Genomic DNA, 12,722 nt, shown 5'->3' with positions numbered 1-12,722 from the left:
TATAGTTCTGCCTTCACTTCTCTGTCTCATCTCTAGCCCTTCTTTTCAGTAGCAGGACCCGTGGTCTCAGGACTGCTTTGCTGGGCCACTGGTTAGGAGGACTGTCTCGTCAACCCCAGTTCCATTCCAGTCCCCAGCACCTTCCATCCTCTTCCATGAATAGGCCATGGTAGGGGTCACTTGACAGCTTTTTCTGTCTGCAGTGTTTGAAATGGGAATCTCTTCTCCCATATTCTAGGAGCAAGTTTTCAGGATTAAGCATGTTACTTATGCCACCAAGAGGTCACAATTTGAGGTCAGCCTTGTCAATTTGTCTGTGTGGCAGACCCTGCTCACTGTCCCAAATATCCATTCTCTTTTTCTCTAGTAATAGAAGTCTTAATTTGAAACTGGGCACACAGCCTCACAGAATACAGTCTAGCTGTCCAAGCCTTAACTTGTAGCAAGATGTGGTCATGTGTCTAGTCCTGGAAAATAATATGTAAGCAGTGGTATTGTTTGGCAATTGCTGAGAATTTTTCTTAAAAGGCAACTGTTTTTTGCCCTTCACCCCTTTGTCCCTTTTTCTGTCTTAGTGACTAGACTGCATATGTGATGGCTGGAGCTCTAGCTGCCATCTTGAATTGTGAGGATAAGAGCCACACTGTAGGGATGACCAAGTGGTGAACAGGAAGGAGCCTTGTTGGGTGAAGACATTAAGAAGCAGAGTCACCATACCAACCCTAGATTACCTACATCTGGACATTTATGTGAGAGAAAAAAATGTGGGGTTTATATTTCTTTTGACCTAACCTAGTCTGACTGGTACATTGTTATTTGATTAAAGTGTTTTTTTATGTTTATGCATGTTGTAAGTTTAAAATAAATATTTGCCTAGGTGAACATTTTAATTTTTGTTTAAAAACGTATGTATGTATTGTTAAAAAATGTAATGTTAACACCTGAGCTGACCTAAGTTTTTAGTATGTATGATGCTCTCATTTATTTCCTTTTATAGTTTTGTGGTTTCTGTTGGAGAGATGGAGACGCTTTATTAAGACATAGTAGGATTTGGACACTGTCCTCATAAGAGATGTAATCCACAAGGAAAAGTTCTGACTGAATCATCAGTGTAGACCAGCTTTTGGACCTGGTTTACAGTGAATAAGAGTTTGAAAGATACATACACAAAACTGAATATAAAGAAAAAACAGTAGCACTTCCCTGGTGGTGCAGTGGTTAAGAATCCACCTGCCAAGGCAGGGGACACAGGTTCGAGCCCCAGCCTGGGAAGATCCCACATACCGCAGAGCAACTGAGCCTGTGTGCCACAACTACTGAGCCTGCGCTCTACAGCTTGCGAGCCACAACTACTGAAGCCCGGGCACCTAGAGTCCGTGCTTCACACAGGAGAAGCCACCGCAATGAGCAGCCCATGCACTGCAACTAGAGAAAGCCCACGCACAGCAATGAAGACCCAACACAGCCAAAAATAAATAAATATTTAAAAAAAACCAACAACAACAAAAAAAGAAGAAACAGTAACTCTGCACATATGTTTAGGATCGCCACAGATAATGACTCCAAAGGACTCACTGCTTGTAAATCCACAATTTCTTGTTTCCCAGCCAGACCCTTCCTTGCCTACAGTAGCCCCAGAGATGGAAATGTAGGATTCAGTCAAGGTCATTAAACGTAATGACTGATTTTTCAAGAACCTGCCCTCTCTATTCCAAGCAACACTTCCTCTGCTTCTCCTTCTTGTGCCATACCAAAGCTGCAAGACCCATGGGTCCAGGCTTTTCCACTTAGGCTCTATCACACACTTAATAAGCAAACATTCAAGAAATACAAATTCTTTTCAATAAATGCCTCTGCAATATCGGCTGGTATACACTGAGTATCACAGATTAATCCAACTCCCCACAAGGGTCACCTAAAAGGTAGATTACAGGTGAACAAGTAGTCCTATATACATGCTCATAGCCGTAGGCACAGCAGACAAAAAGTGGAAACAACTCAAATGTCCATCAGATGAATGGATAAACCAAATATGGTATATCCGTACAATGGAAAGTTATTTATCTATAAGAAGGAATTAAGTACTGATATAGGCTACAATGCAGATGAACCTCAAAAACGCTATGCTAAGTGAAAGAAGTCAGACACAAAAGGTCACATATTGTATGACAGTATTTATATGAAATGTCCAGAATAGGTAAATCTATAGAGACAAATAGCAGATTGGTGGTTGCCAGGGACTGGGGTGAGAGGGGATTGGGGAGAGACTGCTTAAGGGGGACAAGGTCTCCTTTGAGGTTCCTGAAATGTTTTGGAACTAGATAGACGTAATGGTTGCACAACATTGTAAATGTACTAAAAGCCACTGAATTGTACACTTTAAAATAGTACATTTTATGTGGATTTCACCTCAGTTTTTAAAAAAAGGGAAAAAAAGAGAAGATTAAGATAATTTATTAATTGCTCCACAAACATTTCTCCCCAACCTTTTTTCTTTTTAATAAACATTATGTTTAAGAGTAACTAGGTTTGCAGAAAATTTGTGCAGAAAGTACAGAGTTTCCATATAGTCCCCCATACCCCACAATTCTCCTCCTATTAACACCTTGCATTATTGCAGTACATTTTTACAGTTGATGAACAATATTGATACATTAGTATTAAATGAAAGTCTACTAGGGTTTACATTAGGGCTCATTCCATGTTGTATAGTTCCTGGTTTTGACAACTGCATAATGTCATGTATGCACCATTACTGTATCATACAGAATAGTTTCACTGCCCTAAAAATCCTTTGTGCTCCTCATATTCATCCTTCTCTCTCCCTAAGCCGCTGGCAACTGCAGATCTTTTTATTTTCTCTATAGTTTTGCCTTTTCCGGAATGCCATACATTCTATAGCCTTTTCAGACTGACTTCTTTCACTTAGTGATATGTGTTTAAAATTCCTCCATGTCGGGTTTCCCTTGTGGCACAGTGGTTAAGAATCCACCTGCCAATGCAGGGGACACGGGTTCGAGCCCTGGTCCAGGAAGATCTCACATGCCGTGGAGCAACTAAGCCCGTGAGCCACAACTACTGAAGCCCACGTGCCTAGAGCCCGTGCTCTGCAGCAAGAGAAGCCACCGCAACGAAGAGTAGCCCCCGCTCACTGCAACTAGAGGAGGTCTGTGCGCAGCAATGAAGACCCAATACAGCCAAAAATAAATAAATAAAATAAGTTAATTTTAAAAAATTCCTCCATGTCTTTTCATATCTTGATAACTCATTCCTTTTTATTGCTGAATAATACTTCATTACATAGATATACCAGAGATTGTTCATTCACCTACTGAAGGCCATCTTGGTGGTTTCCAAGTTTTGGCATTTTGAATAAAGCAGTTATAAACACATTTGTGTGCTGATTTTTTTTTTTTTTTTTTGCGCTGTACGTGGGCCTCTCACTGTTGTGGCCTCTCCCGTTGTGGAGCACAGGCTCCGGACGCACAGACTCAGTGGCCATGGCTCACGGGCCCAGCCGCTCCGCAGCATGTGGGATCTTCCCAGACCGGGGCACGAACCCGCGTCCCCTGCATCGGCAGGCGGACTCTCAACCACTGCGCCACCAGGGAAGCCCTGTGTGCTGATTTTTGTGTAGATGTAAGTGTTAAACTCATTTGAGTGAATACCTAGGAGAGCAATTTCTATATTGTATGGTAAGCCTATGTGTGTGTAACTTTGGAAAAAACTGAAAGCGTGTATTCCTGAGCGGCTGCACCATTTTGTAGAGTTCCTTTGCTCCACATCCTTGCCAACATTTGGTGGTGTTAGTGGTTTGTATTTCAGCTATTTTAGTAGCTATGTAGCGATATCATATATTTTTTATTCTTTTTTTTTTTTTTTTTTTTTTTTGTGGTACGCGGGCCTCTCACCGTTGTGGCCTCTCCCGTTGCGGAGCACAGGCTCCGGACGCACAGGCTCAGCGGCCACGGCTCACCGGCCCAGCCGCTCCGCGGCATGTGGGATCTTCCCGGACCGGGGCACGAACTCGTGTCCCCTGCATTGGCAGGCGGACTCTCAACCACTGCGCCACCGGGGAAGCCTGGAAAGTCAGTGATTTTGAATAAACACATCTGTATTCTTCGTTTCATTTTATACAGAGCACATATTATTGTAACTTGAAAATGTAAAATAAAAATTACTTATTGTTAAAAATGTTCATTCTCTTTTAATATATATAAACACAATATGTTCATTTTAAACATAAATGGCATAATATTTTAACACTGTTTTCTCTCTTTTCATTTATGTGGTCATGCCTATACCTATATGTCTCTGTATGATAAGTCATTCCCAGGTTTTCACTGTTTGAATGATGATATAAGAAACATCTTTTCTTCTTTATTTGGTAAGGACTTCCTGCCCCAGAAGTCTGATTCTTAGTCCCTCACGTCGGATTCTTAGTCCCTCTGTTGGCATAGGTCAGTCCTCTTTCAAGACTGAGCATTATTTCAAGTCTCTTGTATCTTTAATCTCTTCCTCTCTCTTTGAGCCTTCAGTCTGAAAACAAGCTCTGCTTCCCCCTTCAAATAAAGTCCCTCTCTTTCAAGCCACTGTCTTATGTGAATTTTAGGCTAGTCTACACCCTCTCCGTTTCACCTTTCCCATTTACTCCATACTTCCCTGCCATCTGGATTTCACCTTAATCATTTTACCAAATCTACAAGATCCATGGGTCACATGAACCATAGTTACCAAACCAGTGGTCCTTGGACCCTGGCGTCATAGTTTTCTTACTTCTCCAGGGTGTTCCACTATGAAGTTCTATCAAGGACTTCCTGGCCAAGTCTTCCTGGTATCTTTCTCCTCCTCATCCTTAAATGTGGATATCCCCAAGGATCACTCTATTGTTTTCTCTTTATATATTTTTCTTTTGACAACCTTGTAGCTTCAATTACTGCTTCTATGCCAATAACAAGAGGGATGTTCAAGCCCAGACTCTTCAAGTTCAAATCTCACCCTCAACCTCCTGGTAGACTTTTCCACTTGATTTTCCCTCTGGTACCTCAAACTCAGTATATGGCAAACATAAAAAAAAACCTCCATTCCCACTCTGCTCTTTTACCTGCGTCTCCAGTTTTAGGTAACAGCATCACCCCAACATCAGTTTCATCCTGGTCTCCCCTCTCCTGTGTTTCTACATCTGGCTAAATCTAAATCAGGTTAGTTCTGCAACTACAAGGTCTTTTCCATCTATCCCCATCATTACACTTCCTCTGCGCGCTCATTACTCCTCCACTGAACTATGACGACAGCTTTCTCACTGATATTGCCCCCAGCCTATGATCCTATGATCATGTCATACACAGCAACCCAAAGAATCTTTCTCAACATATCTTTATCATTTTCCTCCTTAGAAGCCTTCAAGATTCTCCAATGCATACACAATAAGATTGTGGCTGGAGGTTGGGATGAGGGACAGGATGGGGGAGTGGGGTGTTGCTGGTGGAAGTCCTGGAGTCCAAAGGCCCAGAGAACCAGGAACTCCAAAGTCTGAGAGCAGAAGAGGATGTCCCAGCTCAAGAAGAGAGAGAAAATTCACCCTTTCTCCTCCTTTTTTGTTCTATTCAGACCTCAGTGGCTTGGATGTGATGCCCACCCACTTTGGTGAGGACAGATCTTCTTTACTTAGTCTACTGATTCAAATGCTAATCTCTTCTAAAAAACATCCTTACAGACGCACCCCAAAATAAGGTTCACTTGATCTCTGGGCATCCTTTAGCTTAATCAAGTTGACACGTGAAACTAACCATCAGAAAGTTGTTTGTGACATATCCTAGATCTTCCTTTTTTTTTCTTATTGAACTATAATTCACATTTCATAAAACTTCATCCTTTTAAAGTGTACAATTCTTTGGTTTTTAATGTATTCACAGTTGTGCAGTCATCACCATGACCTAATTTCAGAACATTTTCATCTACCTACAAAAGAAATTCTAGGACTTCCCTGGTGGTCCATGGGTAAGATTCCACGCTCCCAATGCAGAGAGCCCGGGTTCGAACCCTGGTCGGGGAACAAGATCCTGCATGCGTGCCGTGACTAAGAGATCACATGCCGCAACTTAGAAGCCGGCATGCCGCAACAATGAGCCCACATGCCGCAACTAAAAGATCCCGCGTGCCACAACGAAGATCCCGTGTGCCGCAACTAAGACCCCGTGCAGCCTAAATAAATAAATAATAATAAAAAAAGAAATCCCGTACCTATTAGCCATCATTCCATATTCCTCCCTGCCTCCTAGCCCCTGGATTACCACTTTCTGTTTCTACACATTTTCCTACTCTGGATATTTCATATAAACAGATCATTCAATACACGGCCTTCTGACTTCTTTCATTTAGCATAATGTTTTCAAGGTTCATCTATGTTGTAGAATATGTAAGTACTTCATTTTGTTTTATGCCTGAATAATATTTCATTGTATGGTTATACCATATTTTGTGTATCCATCATTTGATGGACATTTAGATGGCTTCTACTTTTTGTCTATTATGAACGAAGCTGCTATGAGTATTCATGTATAAGTTTCTGTGTGGATATATGTTTTCAATTCTCTTGGGTATAGACGTAAAAGTGGAATTGTTGGGTCATAAAGTCAGAATTGAATTGCTGGTAACTCTATGTTTACCTTTTTGAGGACTGCCAAACTGTTTTTCACAGTGGCTATACCACTTTACATTCCCACCAGCAGGGTATGAGGGTTCCAATTTCTCTACACCCTCTCCAACACTTGTTATTTTTTGTCTTTTTTATTATAAACATCCTAGTGGGCATGAATTAGTATCTCATTGTGGTTATGATTTGTATTTTCCTACTGACTAATGATATTGAGCATCTTTTCATGTGTGTATTGGCCATTTTTACATTGTTTTTGAAGAAACATCTATTCAGTACTTTCCCATTTAAAAATTGTCTTTTGGGACTTCCCTGGCAGTTCAGTGGTTAAGACTTCGCCTTCCAATGCAGCGGGTGCGGGTTTAATCCCTGGTCGGTGAGATAAGATCCCACATGCCTCATAGCCAAAAAAAAACCCAAAAAACCCCAAAACATAAAACAGAAGCAATATTGTAACAAATTCAATAAAGACTTTAAGGACAGTCCACATCAAAAAAAAATCTTTAAAAATTGTCTTTCTATTGTTGAATTGTAAGTATGTTTATATATCCTGGATACTAGTCTCTTATCAGATAAAGATCTGCAAAATTTGTCACCTATTCTATGGGTTGTCTTTTCATTTTTTGTGTAGTATCTTTTCCAGCACAAACCTTTATATTTTGATAAAGTCCAATTGATCTGTTTTCTTCTTTGTTGCTTATGCTTTTGGCATCATATGTAAGAAACCATTGCCTAATCCAAGGTTATGAAGAGTTACACCTATATTTTCTTATAAGATTTTATGATTTTAACTCTTACATTTCAGTCTTTGATCAATTTTGAGTAATTTTTTGTATATGGTATGAATTATGGGTTCAACCTCATTCTTTTGCTAATAGATATCCTGCACCATTTGTTGAAAAGACTATTTTCCCCCATTGAATTGTTTGTCATCCTTGTTGAAAATCAACTGACCGTGAATGTGAGGGTTTATTTCTGGACTCTCAATTCTATTCCACGGAACTGTCTATCCTTATGGCAGTACTACATTGTCTTGATTATTGTACTTTGTAGTAAGTTTTAAAATTGGGGAGTGTGAGTGTTCCAACTTTGGTTTTCTTTCTCAAGATTATTTTGCCTCTCCCAAGTCCCTTACATGTCCATGACTTTTAGGATCAGCTTGTCAATTTCTGTAAAAAGGGCAGTGAGGGGACTTCCCTGGTGGTCCAGTGATTAAGACTCTGTGCTTCCACTGCAGTGGGCGAAGGTTCAATCGGTGGTCAGGGAACTAAGATCCCACATGCCGTGGGGCACAGCCAGAAAAATAAATAAATAACATTTTTTTTTAAAAAAGGGCAGTGAGGATTTTGACAGTGATTTCACTGAATATGAAGACCAATTTGGGGGATACTGCCATCTTAACTGGACTCTTTTTGCACACATTGATATCAGGGACATTTTATGTCACTTGCCTCATTGTAAATTTTTTTTTTTTTTTTTTTTTTTTTTTTTTTTGCGGTACGCGGGCCTCTCACCGTTGTAGCCTCTTCCGTTGCGGAGCACAGGCTCCGGACGCGCAGGCTCAGCGGCCATGGTTCACGGGCCCAGTCGCTCCGCGGCAAGTGGGATCTTCGCGGACCGGGGCACGAACCCGGGTCCCCTGAGTCGGCAGGCGGACTCTCAACCACTGCGCCACCAGGGAAGCCCTGAGGGAAGCCCTGTAAATTTTTATAAACATGGCTGTCTTGTGCTGCCTTTTCGAAAAATTAGTGAATCAAAGGTCAAAGCAGCTTTCTATTTTTCTTCTTTTAAACGACAAACTCTCCTCTAAACGGAAGACCTTTCAGCCTCTTTTGATTCTTTCTTTTTGCAGCATTAAAACTCTTTTACCCCTTTAGCCACATCCGCCTAGTTCCCTAACCAATCTAATGCTAGTCTGTTGGACTCTTTTAGGAAATATCACCATCTTGTGGAACTTTGAGGTTTTGTCACCCCCGAATTCTCTGGCTTCTTGCTTCAAACCCAACGGATAAGAAAGTGGGATGCAAGGCCTTTGGGGTTCACAGAATGGGGAAGGGTGAATTTAAAGATTAGCTTGCTAATTCTACATTGGGTTTCATCCTAAGGAAATCATTATAAATACGTTCAGAGATCTATTTGTAAGAATCTTCAATGCAGCACTGTTCACAATAGTAAAAAATTGGAAATGAGTTAAATGTCCAATAACTATAAATTAGTTAAATAAATATGGTATATCCAGGGAAGAGAATATCATCTAACCACTAAGCATCATGTTGTCAAAGACTATTTAATGATATGAAAAAAAAGGTATATGTGTTGTTAAGTGAAAAAAGCAAACTGTACAGCTTATTCCAATTTTTGAAAAATAATTACACAGAGAAAAGTGAAAGGATATACACTAAAATTAAAAAAATTGAGATATAATTGACATATATACAACATTGTATAAGTTTAAGGTGTACAACATATTGACTTGATAAAAATTTAACAGTATAGGTTATAAGTGACTCTGTGTGTTTCCCTATTTTCCAGCCTTTCTACATTAAATATTGGAAGTTTCTCACCTCTTTTTTTTTTTTAAACTGCTTTTTTATTAAGGAAAGAGACACGTTAAAATAGATCAGTCTGGGGACTTGGCTGGTGGTCCAGTGGTTGAGACTCTGCGCTTCCACTTCAGGGGGCATGGGTTCGATCCCTGGTCGGGGAACTAAATCCCACATGCCGTGCAGCAAGGCCAAAAAATGTCTTAAAATAGATCAGTCTGTAGTATAACGAATACAAAATGGGTCACATTTTACTCATCTAGCTATAGTCTCCTGCCAGTGCACCATTTGGAGACCTCTGCTGGGATCCTTACCACAAAAAACATTCTCCTTTAGAACTTAGCTTCATCATGCTCCCATATACCTAGAGTAAGACCAGTTCTGAGAAGGTCTGAAGTGTGTGAATAAAAGTATGGAGCGAAGAAGGGAGGGAGTCCTAGAAGTTGGGGATGGGATAGCTAATCAAAAGAACCTGCTACCATAGGAACAGGAGTTGGAATGAAAGTTTCAGGGCACCAGGGTTTTTTCCAGCTCCTACATCTATCTTCCCCATCACTGTGTCCATTCTTTAGTTCACGAGTTTTTACTTTGGCCGGGGGGGGGGGGGGGGGGGGGACTTGGACCAGACCCTGGATGTAAAGGAAAGCCAATTACTGACACCACCGCCCCCTCCCAAGGCCGAACTAAATAGGAACCATCTGGTATTTCCCCTTTGTCACCAGGGCCGTGGTAGGTTTTGATTGGCTCTTCATATGGACTAAGTTGACTGCAACCAATCAGGAAAGAGGCTGTAAGACATGTTTACTCTTTCCACTACTATCAACTCACCATCAGCATGCCCTCAGTAATTGTGTTCTGAATGGTAAGTATGAAATGCCGAATGCAAATAACATAGCACACGATCTCCCCCCTTTAACTTGATTCAAGCGTTTCCCTTGAGTACTGGGAGTCCTAGGATAAAAGTTCAAGTTTTACTTCAGGTGTCTCTATTCTACTTCTGCCTTTCAGGCTTAGCTCAGATACCTCCAAGGCATCACCATCTGGATTCCTGCCTTGCTCTGTGGGACTCCTGTGGCGCTTAGGTGAGCCCCACTGCAGCCTCACCCTGCCCAATAGTTACAGAAATTACATTACCTCATATGGAGTTAGTGGCAGTAGTAGCCTTGAGATCAGGAGCATAGGATTTGGAATTAGAGAGACCTAGGTGTCAGTCCTGAACTCCCAACTCTTCCTAGGGTTGGGATGATGGCAAAATACTTTTCCTCTCTGAACTTTGATTTCCTCATCTGTTGAATATGGATAATAACACTGACCTTAGAGAGTTCATGCTTTACACATAGGAAGAGCTTGCTAAATATTTAATATTATTGAACAAAAGTTGAAAAAGTTAATATATTTTATGAACAAGGTGAGAAGCGATAGTTTCATCAAATTGGCTTCCCAGATGGTCCAGGGAGTGAAATATGTATAATTGAAGAAATGAATAGAAGACCAACACTTAGAGCTTCTCTGTCTTATCGTTATCTTTTTTAAAAAAAATTTGTGGTAAAATATACATAACATAAAATTTACTATTTTAACCATTTTCAGGTGTACAATTCAGTGGCATTAATATAGTCACATTGTTGTGCAACCATCACCACTCGGGCTTGTCTTTTTTTTTTTTTTTGCTGTACGCGGGCCTCTCACTCTTGTGGCCTCTCCCGTTGCGGAGCACAGGCTCCGGACGCGCAGGCTCAGTGGCCATGGCTCACTGGCCCAGCTGCTCTGCGGCATGTGGGATCTTCCCGGACCGGGGCACGAACCTGTGTCCCCTACATCGGCAGGCGGACTCTCAACCACTGCACCACCAGGGAAGCCCTGGGCTTGTCTTTCTTAAACACAGAATTTCATGCCTAGGATATGGAAATGGCACTGTAATACGTTTGCTAATAAGGCATCATAAATCTTTTTTTTAGAAATAACTTTTTCCATGACCAAATTTATATATGTATGTATGTATTTGGCTGTGCCAGGTCTCAGTTGCAGCAGGCAGGCTCCTTAGCAACTCTTAGTTGCAGCATGCATGTGGGATCTAGTTCCCTGACCAGGGATCTAACCTGGGCCCCCTGCACTGGGAGCGTGAGTCACCAGTGAAGTCCCCCATAAATCTTTTTTTTTCAGAGATAAAATATCTTTCTAAGATTCTGTACTTCTTTCAGCTCTGTGCATTTGAATTAGCTGAATTATAGTGTAGTGGCTTAAAGCTAAACTTATTGGTTTAAATCTTGGCTCTCCCACCAGCTCCCTGTGTGATCTTGGGCAAATTACTTAACCTTTTGTGTTTTAATTTTCACGTCTTAAAAGAGGGGTCATAGTAATAGTATTTTTTTAGAGAGTTGTTGGGATGATTAAATGAGTAAATAGTACCTGGCACATGGCAGTTGGGATACAAGTGTTAGGTATTGTTTTTATTATGTGAAATAATGTCTTTGAAGTCTTTTTCCTGCTGGACTGAATGTGCTGGAAGGGCAGAGACTTCACCAGTTTTGCCTACTGTTAACTCAGTTCCTTGCAAATACTTCCAAATGGGCTTAGAGCCCAGCCCCCTCCTTTTTTTTTTTTGCCTTAAATTTTTTAATTGTTTATTTGCACATGTACTTACTTGAGAAAGAGTTAAGATGGCCGACTACTATTTCAGGAACATTTTGAGTTTTATTTTAAAGGTTAGTGTGTTTGGGGAAGGAGATGGTTAGGAAAAATCGACACTTCCCTTTTTAACTTACGAGGGGAGTGACCCCAGGGAAACACTAGAGCACTTAGTGCCTTCCAGGAATTCCTCTGTTAGCCCTCGGCTTTACGTGGGAGTCCTGAGCTCTACAGTGGGAAGGTTAGGCATATGCCTTTAGCAGACGCTGTTTGTCAGCATTGTCCTAACCCCAGGAAAGGGGAGGAGGCAAGGCGAGTGAGTCAGTGATGACATCATCAATTAGCATAAGTTTCCCAAATCGGCTGACCGAGTTTTCATTTGCTAGGCCAAGGCAATTTGAGTTCTCTTACCGCGCAAACGGGAGATTTCTTGGAACTTGGACTTGGAGCACGAAGAGGATTCTAATTTCTTTAAAGCTCTGTTTTCAGGAAATTTTTCTGAGAACTTTTTACCTCCAGAGGATCAGTGGAATTTGATCTGAAGGTATGTAATTAACACCTTTTCTCTGCTGGGGACTCAGGCACCAGCCTTTTTTTCCCCTTGCTTTACTTCCTGGATACTTGCACAATCTCACATTGTCAGCAATGGCACTGTTTCGCCTGGATTTACTAGGTCTAACATGGAAAAAGAAAGGTTAGACCAAGGAAAACTCCCACACAGCCCTTTCCTGGTAGAAATATGCTAGCCCATAAATAGAGACAAAGTCTGGCAGACTTGCCAGAGCTAGAGATCAGAATTTCTGATCAGGAAACTGCAAGACAAATGTACGATGTTGGAATAAGATATCTCCAGGAATCCAGTCATACTGTTTCTAGTATCACAGAGCTACTAGAAG

The 12,722-nt window shown here is 41.2% G+C and overlaps 1 protein-coding gene across 1 annotated transcript in view; it reads left to right on the top strand.

The window, feature by feature from the left end:
* The window catches only part of CFLAR (CASP8 and FADD like apoptosis regulator), a 55,538-nt gene extending 51,357 nt beyond the window's left edge, over positions 1–4,181 (top strand). The window contains exon 11 of the mRNA XM_082657903.1: positions 998–4,181. Within this exon, the coding sequence (XP_082514029.1) occupies positions 998–1,037 (40 nt within the window). The 3' untranslated portion in view covers positions 1,038–4,181. The remainder of the gene's footprint in view (positions 1–997) is intronic.
* Positions 4,182–12,722: the final 8,541 nt, after the last annotated feature.

The sequence above is a fragment of the Grampus griseus genome (genome assembly GCF_964374135.1).
Source record: "Grampus griseus genome assembly, chromosome: 7".
Lineage (NCBI taxonomy): Eukaryota > Metazoa > Chordata > Mammalia > Artiodactyla > Delphinidae > Grampus > Grampus griseus.
The sequence above is the reverse complement of the archived record's forward strand: the minus strand, read 5'-3'. Positions and strand labels throughout refer to the sequence as shown.